This window comes from Blennius ocellaris (genome assembly GCF_963422515.1).
Source record: "Blennius ocellaris genome assembly, chromosome: 13".
Taxonomy (NCBI): Eukaryota; Metazoa; Chordata; class Actinopteri; order Blenniiformes; family Blenniidae; genus Blennius; species Blennius ocellaris.
The window spans coordinates 20,710,531-20,726,324 of NC_137662.1; the positions used below are offsets into that span (position 1 = coordinate 20,710,531).

Consider the following 15,794-nt stretch of genomic DNA (forward strand, 5'->3'; position numbering starts at 1 on the left):
TGCAATTGCCAATATCATGGCTGATGCTATGGAGGTAGACCAACAGCAGATTTTAATATCCCAGAATTTATGAACCATATAAAATGTTTCTTAATAAAGTCGACAAATAGATGTCGTTGTGAGCAATTTTATCACCACAGTAAGAACAGAATATCTGCTTGAAGCTGAGACAAGATTGTCGACACAATTATAGACTATACAAATCTTTTTAGACGTTGTGAATCAACATTGCTTGTATTGCACATGATCTGGATTCATGAAGGCAAACACATTGCAATGATAGTTTGTGTCTGTCAGACATGACTCTCCATGTGTCATGTTTGCAGAGCGGCTTCCATATGTGTGTGCGCAATATCAATTTTGTGTTTGTTTTTTTATGTACACAAACACCACCTGACTGAGTTGTGCTTTGAATATGAATAATCATTCAATTCAATCTAATCCAATCCCTTCATTTACACACATTCGGCACAGAAGAAGTTCATCATAATCCATTACCAAGTAGGAAACTCTCAGAATATTATTCATACCTTGTCTGGGAAGATTGGTGTTTTATTGATTTTGTTTGGTATAATCTCTTAATGGACTGACTGATTTGCTATATTCATGTCTACACCCACCCACTCTGTGTATTTTCAGCTGTTTTCATGGTGGAAAGTCAATCTTATTCACACTGATAATGCAGTACATTCACCCATGCATCTCATCAACTAAATGTTACATAAATTACTTCTGCTACCAGTGAATGTCGGGCTTTGTTATTACATCCTGAACAAAGCGATAGACTGGCACAATCTCACACCTATTCATAAGTGTTTGCAATAACTACCAGGAGAAAAACTGTAGCCATTGGAAGAACATGCAAACCAATGTGTTAGAATGTGACCCTAAACTGGATAAAAAAAGGTAGAGACAATGGATGAATGGATATGGGAATAAAAGCAGGTTGCTCTTTCCATTTCACTATATTTGACTTCAGATGTACAGTACAAGCTGGATGTGTTTGGTGTTGAAAAAACTGGGGCTTTGGGTTGAATTTGACAGGCTTGCCACAAGTTTCTCGCTGAGCGGTTATCTGCAGTGGCAGTCTGCGAGATTAGAACCAGGATTGTGTAGCTTATGAAGAGACATCAGCTGTGAGCTGTGTGTGGACAAGAGTCAGCAGGTCAGGGAAATCAACAGTGGAGGAGAATGTTTTGTTTACCAAACCTCATCCCTGTACTTGCTCAAATCTCTGTCCCTGAAGGTACTGCTCAATAGTTTCTTTTGTGCTTCATAGATATAAGAAAAACAACCTTTTGTTCAGTCACTGCATACATACAGAAATAACTGAATTGTACACAACAAGGATTTTACCATAGGGTCCATTTATCTGACAGATCATGTTTTTATTGTGATCAAGACTGAAGATGGTCCTTTGGCTATTGTATCAGTGGGAAATATAAAAAAAATGAAAATATAGCAAGCTTTAAAGTTTAAAGAGTGTTTCAAATTGAATGCTTTCAAGTAATTTTTAGTTACATGGGCCCATTTAGAGTGCATCCTTCTATATACACTGGATGACACAGACTAGCGTCTGCCCAAGGTTACTCTCAACTTTTCCTTTCGCCATATTGTTACTGGTTCACTTTGCTCATGCAGACCTCATATGTGCCTGATTAGAGCAGTGGCTCTGTCAAAGTGGGTTATGAGTTGATTCTGTTGATCCAGCTTCACAGCCTGTGAAGCTTTCAAAGTGAAACCTGGACTTTCCGTGGAAAAAGAAATATGATAAAAAAAAATGGGCATTATGATTGGTTTTATGCATCATTATTCTTTTGCAGTCTAATGTCTTGACAGCAAAATGACTACTTTGGAGCAACACATTTCGATGTTCTCACTAATTTTAGATTTTTATCAAACAAGAGCATGAGAAATCATTCTATGCAGCTGTAGTGCATAAGGGAATCATCGCTAAACTAGTCAAATGAAATGAAGATAAAGGTAAATTACGTCAGAGGAAATACAGGGATTCATAGCACTGTGCCAACAACTTGGTAAATGGAGTCAATCAGTCAGCGAGTGCCAACTGCATTTTTAAAGAGAGATTCTTGAGATTTGGCCAAAATGCTTGGTTTTTTTTCTGTTCCTTCTTTATCTACTTTTACTTTATGTATTGCTGCTAGAAATATCCAAGCAACTAAAATGAAGTCCAAAATGAAATGCTTACATTGCACACAAATGTCAGTAAAATGTCGGCAGAACAGGCTTGCAGTATTTTTTAGACGCATTTTAGCACGTTCTTCAACTCGGGCCAATTCAAATGTGTGGATTATGTGATCCGCTGTAGCAACCCCAGATGGAAAAAGCCAAAACGTACCACAACCATTGCAATGACTAAATCATCCTTTTCCGCCTTAAATGGTAAATGTGAAATCCATTAACAAAAAATGTAGTGTTGTATTTATAGAAAAAAATATTGCCTCCCATGCACAATTGAGTCAACGGTTCCTGAGTCACCGAGAGCGCAGCCTGATATCACATAAATATGCATTCAAGCACACATTTGGGTGTTTTTGTCATATACTTTTTATTTTTTTCATATGAAACAAATCAATTCTTCCAATGTGTTTGAAGGTGTGAAACGTCTTATTCATGAATTCTCACAGTACATTCAGTTAATGTTGATCTGAAAGAAAACATCTTTGAACTTGGCACTTAGAAAACAACCACAAAGAATCGTCACCTTTATTCATTTAGAACAAAATTTACAAAGCCATTCAAACAGTCATTTTTTTTTTGTGATACTTTTATATTTTTTAAACTCAACTGTTGAGAATATTCAAAATACACTTTTTAATGTTGCTTCTCTCTCTCTCTCTTTGTACTTACAAATATGTACATTAAAGTCTTAGTGTATTGTCATGTGTTGTCCCACTGACTCTTCTTCACTGGTAATAAAAATCCTTTTTTTAATAGTGTTTTATTCATATCTCCTCACACTGTTAGCACTCTGTTCAGCTCGCCACTATGTTGCTGGAGCTCGAGTGTCTGTGAATGTTTGGCGTGCTCAGATGGATGTCCCGTGGCTGGGCTCACTGGCTTCTGGGATGGGTCCTCCTGGCACTGGTTGGTAGGACATTGGCATGGGTGTCTTGACTGGACTCTGCCGGAAGAGCCCCCCGTTGGGTGCCCTGTGTTTGCAGCGAATAGATGGCATGGTGGCACTGCTGAGGGGCAGGGGCAAGGTCCTGCCAGCGGCTGCGCCCAGTGTCCTTCCACGACCCTCCTGGAGGAAGGTGGTCACAGACAGTGGCGGAGGCCCCCGGTGGGCTGGGTAGTCCCGAATGGACAAAGCCTCCAGGGATTGGCTGGGCTGCATGCTGCCAATGTCCAGGGCAGAGATCTCGATAGACTGACCTGGCAGCTGCTTGTGGGCCAAGTCCTCGTCCAGGAGGCTGTTCAAACGATGGTGGACCTGTTCCAGGTTCACCTCTTTGTCCTAAAGATAGACAAAGAGAAAGGCAGAGCCAGAGAGAGAGAGAGAGAGAAAGCGCGGAGTAAAAGAATCCCATAGAAAGGAGAGCAGATTGTAGTTTTAATGGAAGAGAGTTGATGGGTGCAATTAGGGAGGCGTGTGATAAAGAATAAAAGTGAGGATGAATGCGCAGTGAAAAGGGGTTAGAGGTTAAATGAGGCAATGGAGATGAAGAGTGAAGATAGAAAGTGGAAAAAAAGACAGAAAAAGACAGGTTATAATGGTTGTTCCATTATCACCACCAGGACTAGTCAGCTTCTGTACATGCAATGCAGTCTACTCTCCCAAGTCTAACAGGTCTAAAAATAGTCACACAGGTTTTAGGGATGCTGAAATAACACAGCAGCTTATTTCAGCTCCGTTCAGATCAAACTAGAAATTAATAATAAACTAGATAATTGAAGCAGCCAACATCAAAAGAGACATTACCTTAAAACAGTCGCCCTCAAATATGAAGTCATAAAAGGTAATGTCTCTGCTTCTGGGATGAACTAAAATGAAGAAGTCACTTCATGCAGAAGCGTTGAAATCTTTTGCACAATTAGGCGAGCACACGTCTGCAGGAGGTGAGTCTTGCATGAAGAGCGTCCGCTGTTAACAAGACAGGCTCCAGTGGACACACAAATCTGTGACTCTGACCTTGTGAGACTTTAAAAATCCAATTTAGGTAATTAGTTTTTAGTCAATTAGAAAATGTATTCTTCATCAAATCGAATCATCAAAAATATACATTTAAAAACAAAAAGTCAGCACATAAATACACATGGGAGAGGAGGGGGTAAAGCCAAATAAAGAGGACATGACATGTCCTTACAAACACACACGTGTTGCTATGCTTGCCTTTTAGCTTTTAATCCATCACCATGCACCCATTTAAGTTGAGCCACACCGAAGACAGACAACACCAGAGACACACGAGTAACGGGAGAGACCATGGGGTGAGATGACAGATGAAGCAACTACAATGTACCCCTGCCCAGCCCCATGCCCCGCCCCTTTGCCCTGTCACAGCCAATGACCATCATTTACTGTATGCCAGGCCTCTCCTGACCTGTGTCAAGAGCCTCGGCCTCTTCCCAGTCTCTCTCTCTGTCTGTCCACATGTCCCTCCTCCCAACCGGTGAAGAGCTTGTTAAATCATTATATGTCAATGGACCAGAAACCCTTTGCAGAGCGTAATCCTTAGTCACCTGCTGGAAATCATAGACAACCAAACATAACCAAAAGGGACAATCCGGACATTGACATATAATTGCAACCAATTAGTGCTAGGTTAATATAAGACATGGTTTGACATTTTGGGAAATACTCATGTCTGCCCTTGTAAACATTATTAGATGTATGCTGCACATTTGCATGAGGCTTATGGGATACTGTGGATGTTGTTGGGAAAAGAACTCGTTAAACAATTTGAGTGTTTCTTTTTCTCAAATCAACATGGATTAATTTAGCCCAAGTATAATAATGATGGTGTGTGTGACATATTCACAATTCTGCCACCTGTCATGTCGTCTGTGAAAATAATCAGAAGTTTGAAATAAAATTATTGGTAAAACTACCAATTCAGAAGTGTCTGTTAATATCAGAATGTAACTTGAAACATTAGATCAAATGTCTAATTCAAGACAATATTCTGTGCCGCTATAAGAAACTCACTGGCTTTAACTATGTGTTAATTAACAATAAGAAACCTCTACTTCTATTTGTTACCCAATGTCTATTCAGTAGCATCTTCTTCATCAGATCAAAATGTAGTCCTATAAGATCTCCCACATTAACTTCTTTATATTGGTGTATTTCCCTCAATATCAAACTTTTTGACTTACGGTAGAGATTCAATCGAAGTGGCTGTCATAATGCCCACATACTGTCTTTCTCTGCTGTCATGGTGCCAGCAAAGCTTGAAAAAATAAAATAAAAATGATACTTCACCCAAAATTTTTTGAACATTAATCAGTTATCTCCCGTAGGCTTGAAAACAAATAACAGCAGCTGCAGTCGACATGAATTCGCCGCTGTTTAGACGGTTTTTAATTATGTTTTTGTGAAAACAATCCTATTCATTCACAGCAAACACTGAGCATCGATGTTTGTTAAAAAAAAAACAACTTTTAAGATTATGTAGTCTATAAAATATCTGAAATTAAGCAATTGAGACCTTCTTTGGTTTCATTTTAAGTATTAAAATGACTGTTTTGTCAGATAAAGCTGTTGGAATGAAACCTAATTTTTAATTCAAATGTTAACATTGAAAAACACACAGAAATTAAAAAAGAAAAAGTGTGTGGATTTGTTGTGAACGAGACCATTTCTTTTTACAGTCTGTGAAGAAGCTGGGAGACATCTCCCCTCTCATAAGACAGACATCGATCTGGAGTCGATATATTATCTTCTCTATGTCTCCATTCATCAGCCAATCCTATGACCATAATGGCATAACCTGCTGTCACAGCTTGACAGCTTGAATACCATATTATCGTTTTTTTAAATGAGAGGTTGCTCAAATTACTTTGATTTTGCTTCATTGAACTGTACCAAGTGAAGGTGAGAAACTACAGGTTTTTTTTTAGTCGATCCTTCTCTCCTTTTTAAATTATACCTATGATGTCTATATATTGTCTAAAAAGCTACTTTTGTGAATCAGTCGAACGTTGCATTACTGCATCTTCTGAGTACAAATTCTCTGCAGCTCTGGGAATCTGACTGGCTTTTTATTTATATACCTCAGAGCTGCTGGCAAACATCCTCGTATATTTTATTTCTTCCCCATTTCTGCCGTAAAATCCTCTGCAGTCGCATTTCGTACATACAGAGCACAAGTATTTTGAGTTCAAAATAGGTTTTGGGTGAAAACATCTTGTAGACATAGCTACAAACACACTGAAGAAGGCACACAACTGTGATTACAACACGTTCAAAACATCGAGGTTTTTATCTATAATGAGACGGTGTCCGTCTATTATGAATCTCGCATGACAGCAGTATGTGGTTGTTATGAAAGCAGCTGCATACAAAGACTGGAGTAGCAATCGACGGCAGTAACTCAAACTCTGATATACACCAAGAGCCAACGTTGGTGGAGTTTGATTTACTGTGTTCTAAGGACAGAACTGGGTCTTAAATGGGTGTTTTTATCCAGTATTGTTGGACTGTCAAGCCAAACAGGCAGGTCAAGGCTAAGATTTTTTTTCTTTTTCTTTTTTTTTTTTATCATTATCTGCTTTTGCTCACACTTTAGTTTAGGGATCCATGTCAAGCCTTAGTTGTCTGGACGCCTCATGCAGAGGGGCAGCCCATTCGACAGCATCAAGATAAAGTCAGAGATCTAAAGCATTAAGACTTGAATGGATTAGCTAAAGAGAGCTATTGTACAACTGAAGCACTTGTCGACTCAGAAGTACAATTCCAGTGTGCGGTTTTGAATTTGTTCAATGTTTCCTGTTATCTTTTCGTCTGTGGCTCTCTCATGTGAGCGCCAGTGGCTGAGGATCGTTTCGACTTATCAACTCGCTTTGTGCCCGCATGAGAGAGGAGCCTCAGAAAAGTCCCTAAAACCAAAACAAACCAAAAAAAATCACCCCAACCTCTTTCCCATCATGAGAAGGAATGAGTAGATTGATCACATGATGTCTGGACTATCATCAGGGGCACACCTATTATAACTGGGTGTACTGCAGCTCTACTAAATCGGGGCCTGCGTCAGCGCCTGCTGGATCCATAAAGTAGAGTGTGGCAGTGGCATCTCTGGGCAGGACCGGGGGGCCCGGGGGTCTGGGTCTCGACCGGGGCCTTGGCGGGGCAGGGGGACCCGAGGTGGCCACCATGGCCCGGTTCTGGTTTAGCAGGCCCGGGCCAGGGCCCTGGCCCGGCGAGTTGACAGTGGTCACCTCTTTGGGCTGCTCTCGCCGGCAGTGGTTGCTGTTCCACCACGTCTCCAGCGCGGCCACCAGAAGGGCCAGCAGCAGCCCCGCAGCCAGGATGCAAAAGACACCCGCAAAGCTGTGGAGACGCAGCGCCCGTCCCTCCGGCTGGGCGTCTGCATGGCTCTGCAGGTCACAGCGGCCTTTCTTTGGCCACCATTTCTGTTTCAGAATATCAAGGTCGCCTTTTTCCTGAAGCTCCAAAATCCTGCGGAAAAGCAAAAAGAAAAGGAAGTGACTCTCAAACTGCCAGGACACTAAACACATCCTTCAATGACTCTCAGTCAGAGAATATAAAACGAATGAAAACAATGAATATAATTGCTGTAAATGATAGCTACACCATTGTCACATAGCTGTAATTAAATGATAATATAGTGAAGCTCATGAGTTAAAAACAATAAAAACACACCACTAATGCACATAATTAGCATTAACTGTTAACTCATTAAAGTTCCACAGAGAGTAAAACGCTATTAAACACTGCAGTTTTCAGTTTGAAGCTGCATGGAGCCAGATTGCTGATTGATTGTAAACAAGAGCTAAAGACCGGTTCTATGAAAACAAGGCAAAGAAGAACAATCACAACTTCAAGCGTAATCAGTTTCATATCAGACTGTATGAGCATTAAAACAAAGATGATCAAACACTACAGTCAGCCCATTAGCTAACACACACACACACACACACACACACTCACACAAAAAAAAAAAACACACACACACACACACACACACACACACACACACACACACACACACACACACACACACACACACACACACACACACACACACACACACACACACACACACACAGCAGGGACGAACGGCTGCATGATGACAGCTGAGTGCAAACATCAGCAAGACAGTAAGTCTGTCCCTCCGGAGCAGTTAACTTCCTGCACAGTGATAATTCAACCTGTTCAACAGTGACTGCCACAAGTCTTTGTGCATAACCCTTTACATCCATTCAGATAAAGATTCACACACAGGCATATGGTGAGCATGCACAGCTGACAAAGCTTTTGACATCGAGTCATTTATACGCAACATGAAGCATCACAACCCCTGATGTTTCCAAATGTAATTTGGACAAAGATCTGTTTGCCTTTTTCAAATCATTCATCAATTAGACTTCACTAAAAATGCACAATAAACACACTTTGATTTAAATTAAACAATGTTAGCATCACTCATATGGAAATTCCACCTTCATCGTCGAATAAATTCAGATATGAGCCAGCAGCCATCCAGAAAGAAAATCTTTCACTTAATGGAGCATTTTTTCTTTTTTTTAATATTTATTTGTTTTGCTTTCATATCTGTGGCTGTTCATGTGTTCAGTGGAGAAATTGCTGAGATCCATGGACACAGACTGCAAATATGTTAAGCATGAGCATTAAAATGAATTCACAAACCTTCAAGTTGTGAAAAAAAAACTTGAGTTCAGCATTATCTGTACTTATGGTTTCTCTGTAGAATCATAACTGTTACAACAATGGCGTATGCATGTGTGTGCAAACATTATTCATAGAATGCAATTTTTCTAAGGTTGGCCACATATGTGTGAATGAATAAGCAAACGAATACACTTATTTGTAATATTGGGTAAATCAGTTCACGGGTGTTCGGTCCAGGTTGCTTCCTGCCGTTGCACTTAGTTAGCTGGGCTCGGCTCCAATGTTTTCAGAGGCTAACTACATCATCAAATAACAGAATGTATGCAGCCACACGTACTTCTGAGAGAAGAGGTCTCGGTACGGACTGCCGTGCTGCAGCGCCATGCCATAGCCTCTGGTGCTCATGCTGTTTCCAGCTATAGTGAGCGTGCAGTCATCGTCTGTTAGCGCAGCATACTCCACCACTGCCATGTCCCACAGGAAGGCGTACGACTCCCGCTTTGCCTGGAAATATGACAAAGTTGCCATTATATATATATTAGATCATATAAATTAGACACAATGAAGTGTGAACTTTTTGGCTCGGCTAAATGGATGCAAAAGTCATTTATCTTTCTTAGACAAACACATATTATGCAGTATGTGATTAAGACATGTCACATTATTTACCCTCTTTATTTTTACATCGAGGATTCATCTGCCAAGGCTGGTAAAGTATGCATCTGCAAGATTGTCCCCAGTACAATGCAATGAATAGACCAAATAATAGCTAAATATTTTGTACAGAAATTAGCATAAACACTTTGTCCACTCAAAATGAAAACTGTATAGTCTGCCAAACTTTATACTGTATCATAGTTTTACACAACGATTATAAAAATAGCTGCATCTTTTTCTCCCCTGCTTTTACCTTTGCGTTTCTCTGCTTGTAGCATATTTTCAGAAACACAACTGCGCGGTGTTGCCTGCAGGGTACACTGTGCATAGTTTGTACGGCATCCACAGCTGAAGTTCTAACTTTCATTTATTTATTTATTGTTTTTGAACACATTTCTCTGACTTTCCCCCCCGGGTGGTGTCCCTACCTTCTACATCTTCCCGGAGTAAGACTGTACTCACACCAAAGATGAACACACTTTCTTGCACACGTCTCGTTAGGACAACAAAAACCCTCATCTCATTTTCACTCACCTTTTTAATAAATAAACACGTGCTGGAGTATCTACAAATCTATAATACTGTGGATGGGTTGAAAGAAGTATTTGTTTGCTATGAAGATCAACATAATAAGTCATTACAATAGCAGTTCTCATGAAATTAAAACAGAATAGCCTTCCTTTGATGTATGAATCAGTACATTGCCAACTGGCCTGACTACACTTGATGCAATTAACTGCTCATATAAAAAAGCTGTTTAATGCCAAGTGCACATGTCACACTCTACTGTAATTTGTCTAATTATGGATTATTGTGCAGTCTGGCTTTGCAAGTGTGTGTTTGTGCGATAAACAAAGAGGCAAGAAAGAATGAGCAAAATATTAATCTGGTGCCACGCACATCTCAGCATTCATTATATTCCGGTCAACACTTACTCACAGGCCTCTGTGGAACAGGCATGAGAATAATTGAACAAACTCTCACTTTATTTATACCTGGCTGTGTGAGAGTGAAAAAATATACTTAATCGTTATCAAGGCTGAGCTTATATTTTGCAAAACAATTGCTTCTTGAACTGAAAAGGGAGCTTTTGGATAAATATTGCACATTTTTATTCAACAAACCCTCTGTTTCCAGAATTTGCAGTTTCTTTTCAAAATTCAAAAAATTGTTTAATAGCTAACACAAGAATTGTTCATTTGCACCTTTACTTATTGCATTTGTTCATATGAAAAGAAGCCACCAGAGGGATTATGAAAACCAATAACGTAATAACGGCCATTTACACTATAATTTTAGATATTCTGAGTATAATAATGCCAAAAAATGAAATAACTTGGCATAAAATGTTATAAAAAAAGAAAAATATTTTTTCCAACCACGTCTGAAAGAAAGCGTATTGAATATGATGACTATTCCATCCACGTTATCGGTTTTTGATAAGCAAACTGCACACAACCTGCCAAAAAAAAAAGCAAATATTTAAAACAAAAATGCCTCCCTATTTATGGATTATTATAACATGTTACAGTTATTACATTTTGAAATACTTTTGCATTGCTACATCCATCAATCATCTAATAACTTATGCTGTACAGACAAAACAGAAGCTCACCCTATTGATGCCCTCGGATGGACTGGAAACCGAGTGATCGAAACCATTGTTCTTGTTCACAATCTTCCAGAGTTCTGCGAATGTGCTGTCCTGCTCCAGAGGGTTGGTCCCTTTGGCCCGGAAATACTCGTACACAGCCGATTCCCTCACTGTCCCGTATACCATGTCCACCTGCTTGGACAGATCCTGGAACGACCTACAACATGGTGCCACAGAAATTACATCAAAAACAAGCTATAATTTAAACACCCCCGAATATTTGTTAATATACATCATCCCACTGAGCTTGTGTTTGCAAATAATCACAGAGAAATGTGTAAATTCTACTAATTCAACTATATAATTACTGTTTGTAAATATTGTTATGATCTCTTTCCCAGATTTTTTTTTCCACATAAACAGACTGTTGTTAATGTTTGTTGCCAACAAAGCTGCCACTGCTTACAATATGCCGGTTTGTAAAATTACTACTGTGTTTTCCTATGACTGTGATGCAAGAAATCACAAATTTGAGAAACACTTGTGGTATTGATCTTGAACATATTCAAACACAAACAATTTGAAACTCGTAGAATAACTTATGATGTACTTGTGCTCTTTTCACTACTTTAATATATTTGAGAATGTAGTTAAATATTTGAATCCTGAAGCAAACAAATCTGGACCCGATGACACGGAACCAGATTAAGCAGTTTTACTTTATTATAATTCTAAATAACATAATTTATTTAATGTGTTTTGTCTAGTATGCTGGTTAAGTAGCTTTAATCTCTTTGCAAGGGAGGAAAATGTTATTTCCTTTTAGTAAAAAAAACACAAGATTAAGTAAAGAGCAGAAGTGTAGAAAAAAAAAAAGGCATATCCCTCACATCCCTACCAGAAAAGCCTCATAGTGACAGTCACTGCTTTGCAGAATATTTTATGAATAGTTTATGAACAATCTGCACATTTGAACTACACATGAAACCACTTTATACGTAGGATTTGATCTACATTTTTGCACCCACGTGTTAAAGAACCCGAAACGAGACTATATGGTAAACAGTAATTCAAGCTGCTGCCAAGCACTCCCTTTCATTCATTACTCTCCATAAGCCTCTTGGCTTGTATCCCTTCATACACAGAAATTTCCCTCTGTTTAAAATTCAAGATTTATCTCCCTTCTGGTTTACTCCAACCAACCAGGATGCCTGAAAACCTCGTCTGCCTCTCCAAAAGCACATTGGAGCAAATCACCCATCAGTGTAGTCTTTATCAGCTAATTTAGCTGCACCTGCAACATGCTGCTTGCTGCTTCTGATGGCAACGCAAAGACTTGAATCTTGGTATTCCAGCCAGATTCAAAGGAAGGAGGTAGTGTCTTCCTCAGCGATAATCAAGCTCATCCCAATAATTGGCCATTAACCCTTTGCAGAGCCTGCGTCACACTTCGCTTTCCAGTCGACTCTCCTCACAATACCAATCAAGGCAGTCATACTGTGTGGGAAGTCAGAAAAAGGGATAGTTGCGGCAGCTGTATTTCATATGCAAAGATAATTGGCAATTTTCTACAGTATCGTATTTGCTGAATACCAATGTCCTTGCAATAAGTGTTTCCAGATTCATTTGAATAGCCATCTATCACGGTGATGATCCACTTCCTTGACCAGTTTTAAAATCGTATATCCTGCTGCTCTGTACATTTGGTGACATCAGTTTGGAAAAATTAACCCAGGACTATTTCTATTATTTAACTTGTTTTATATCCAATTCTCTACTTAGTGAGGAAATCAAATGCCTCATCTCCAAATGATGAAGCAGGACTAATTCCACCATTTAATCAGAAGCCTATATGCCGTGGAAGTGTTTGTTGTGGGGAGACAAAAAAAAAGAAGGGCGAGAGAAGGAAACAACTGATTAGATATTGCATGATTCCCAGCTCATGAAGTCAAATTAAATAAACTACAAGCTTTCCTGCACTGAGTAAAATATGCAGCATTTATTTTCCGCAACAGCTTACTTTTATGTAACTACATACGCAATGTGACCTGTAGGGCGTTGTAGGAATATGGAGTTAATTTGTATCAGCACGATGGATATATTTAAATGCACTACCTGGAGTAAATGGAATAAAGAAAAAAAAAAAAATTAATGAAGGTAAAGGCAGTTTATCTTGGTAATAGAAATCTGTATAACAATACACAGATGGCGGTACATACTGAAAATATATTTAAAAAATCTCAGCCACTAGCAAGTGCAGCTTTAAATCCCTGTTTACGTAATGTTTTCAAGTGAAGGTGCACAACTTTTTTGGTGTTTTATGTGTGTGTTTATATGACGACGTTCCTCTAAGCTACTGAAAACGCAACTTTTTGAAAACGGCTTCCGAGGTGGAACTTTCAGAAAACACTCTGACGTCACCTCCATGGAAAGGGGTGAAGTCTAACTGGTCTTATATGCTGCAACTGTACATGCGCGCCACGGCCGTAGTACATAGTTTTTTACACATGCTCAGTTGATGGACAATAACAACAATGTTTGTCTCAAGAGTGTCATGACTCCCAGTCCGTATTCACCTGGGACCTGTAATCTTATAGAGAAGAGTAACCTGTTACTTTGTCCACGCAAATATACTCACCATTGTTAATGTTTTTAATTTATTGTATTCTGTGGGCATGTGTGTTCTGGCATACCAACTTCAAAATGTTGCTGTGTAAACGCAAAACTTCAGGCCAAAACCGTATGAAATATGTTCAATACACACAGTTGGCCAGAATTTTAAGTTTTCCCTCATGTTTACCCTACCTTTATCAAATAAATGTACTTTAAACTTCACTGACAACAGTGTGAGAAAGCCCTCTTGTTTATTTCTTTGAACGGCTAGAGGGAGTTAGAAAGATGGATGTACTGTAGTGTACGGGTTGGTGCTCCCAACTTACACCTTCTGTGCAGTCTGAATGATCTCTCTTTGCCTTATTTGTTTGTTTGTTTTTTTAACCATGGCATTCCTGTTACATTCCAAAAACATGTGTTTAAGGTTGCATGGTTGTCCCAATTTGCCCCTTATTACATCCCCTCATACTGGATTGGTTGCCATATTCTGACTGGATATTTTTGTGAAGCCTACCCATCTGATGATGAATAAACGTCAAAAACTAAATTGGTCACCTGCATTATTGGTCTCCTTTGACCATCTTCCCGTTATGATTTTCCCTTCAGTGCTAATGACGTGTATGGATGTAAAGAATTATTACATAATAATAATCAAATCCAACAAGAACCATTAGATTATGTATGAGTGCATTTCTACCGATACAAATTTTACTGTCCAAAACAATGACAACTAAAAAAACAGCATTTCAGCCAAAAGGTTCATCTAATTAGTGTTAATCCATGCGCTAACCTGGAGGACAGAACATGTTGTGAAACCAATCTGAATCTTCTACTCAGACGACCCGAACAAAAACCAGAGGATTCATTTTGTGCTGCAGCATCATAGGGCAAACATGATTTGTCTTTAGGCACGAAGGATGTCCTAAAGGCTTATTTTGTTCAGAAAGAACACAAGTGGAAAAAAACCATGTGCTGTTAAAATACATTCTCATAAATGCAAATCTTACTTTAAATAATCATACAATTATTACATTATATACATTACATATATTGTTCCCATCACACTGCACTAATGTATCATGCAGAAATACATTTTGAAATCCACAGAGGAACATGGGCATGAATACTGAATCTAAAATGAGAGTATGGCAGTAAAAGCCCCAGCTGTTGCTTTTTGGCTGTATCGCAGTGCCGATAACTCACTTGTAAAGGGGGGAAAGAGTCGATCTGTCCAAAAATCCTAACAACGTCTTGGCTTTTAATGCTATTAAAATGAAGGAAGTTGAAATGTATCCCACATAAATTTAAAACTCAAGCCCTGTCCAATCCAAGGCTTATGATGTAGAACAAACTACTGTTGTGGCGAACAGCAAAAAACTGTTTATCCTTTGGCATAATCTTCATAATGACACAAAGCAGTCATTGAAAAATTATATTATCATTATATTATATTAAACCAGATTAAAAGCTCATTTATACTCTATGTATAAAAACAGATGCTTGTACTTCATACAGCTTAAACGTCACCTCCTTTATACATCCATGCATTTAAATGAGCGTTTGTCATTCAATCCAACGGCGTCGGAGAAGAAGGGTCAACCATTGTTACGGATGGTGACGTTAGGAAAGAGCCACAATAGAAGGCAGGGTTCCAGGTGACGGTGGTTTGTTCAGGCTAATAAACCCCTTCATGTGTCAGAGTAAAGACGGAAGGATTTATGTCGAGCATAAATGAACCTTCAGCTGGTTGCAGAGGAGACACCAGGCGATGCTAAAAAAAAAAAAAAAAGACATTCCTATAGGGCTGAGACTGGAGAGACGCCAGCGTGAGATAAACCACAAAAAGATTTCATCTTGAGAACAAAACAATGTGCCCAGAAAATATTCCTCTCGTGTTTTTTTCTCTTTGACAATTAACTGACAGAACTCAACAAATACATTCACAATTAACTGGTAGCTCCAGGAAAAATACAGGGAAACCTATTTATTTATATCCTGCAGTCTTCTAGGAATATTGCATATAGTGTAGAATGAAATAAAACAATAATAATATTAATAATAATAATAATAATAATAATTTGGTTGTCTTCA

The 15,794-nt window shown here is 38.9% G+C and overlaps 1 protein-coding gene across 1 annotated transcript in view; it reads right to left on the reverse strand.

The window, feature by feature from the left end:
- Window positions 1–3,049: 3,049 nt before the first annotated feature.
- Window positions 3,050–15,794, reverse strand: part of grid1a (glutamate receptor, ionotropic, delta 1a) — a gene marked incomplete at both ends in the record, with an annotated part of 231,317 nt that continues 218,572 nt past the window's right edge. The window contains 4 exons of the mRNA XM_080508038.1: window positions 3,050–3,481; window positions 7,405–7,645; window positions 9,177–9,343; window positions 11,112–11,307. Of these exons, the coding sequence (XP_080364164.1) occupies window positions 3,050–3,481; window positions 7,405–7,645; window positions 9,177–9,343; window positions 11,112–11,307 (1,036 nt within the window). The remainder of the gene's footprint in view (window positions 3,482–7,404; window positions 7,646–9,176; window positions 9,344–11,111; window positions 11,308–15,794) is intronic.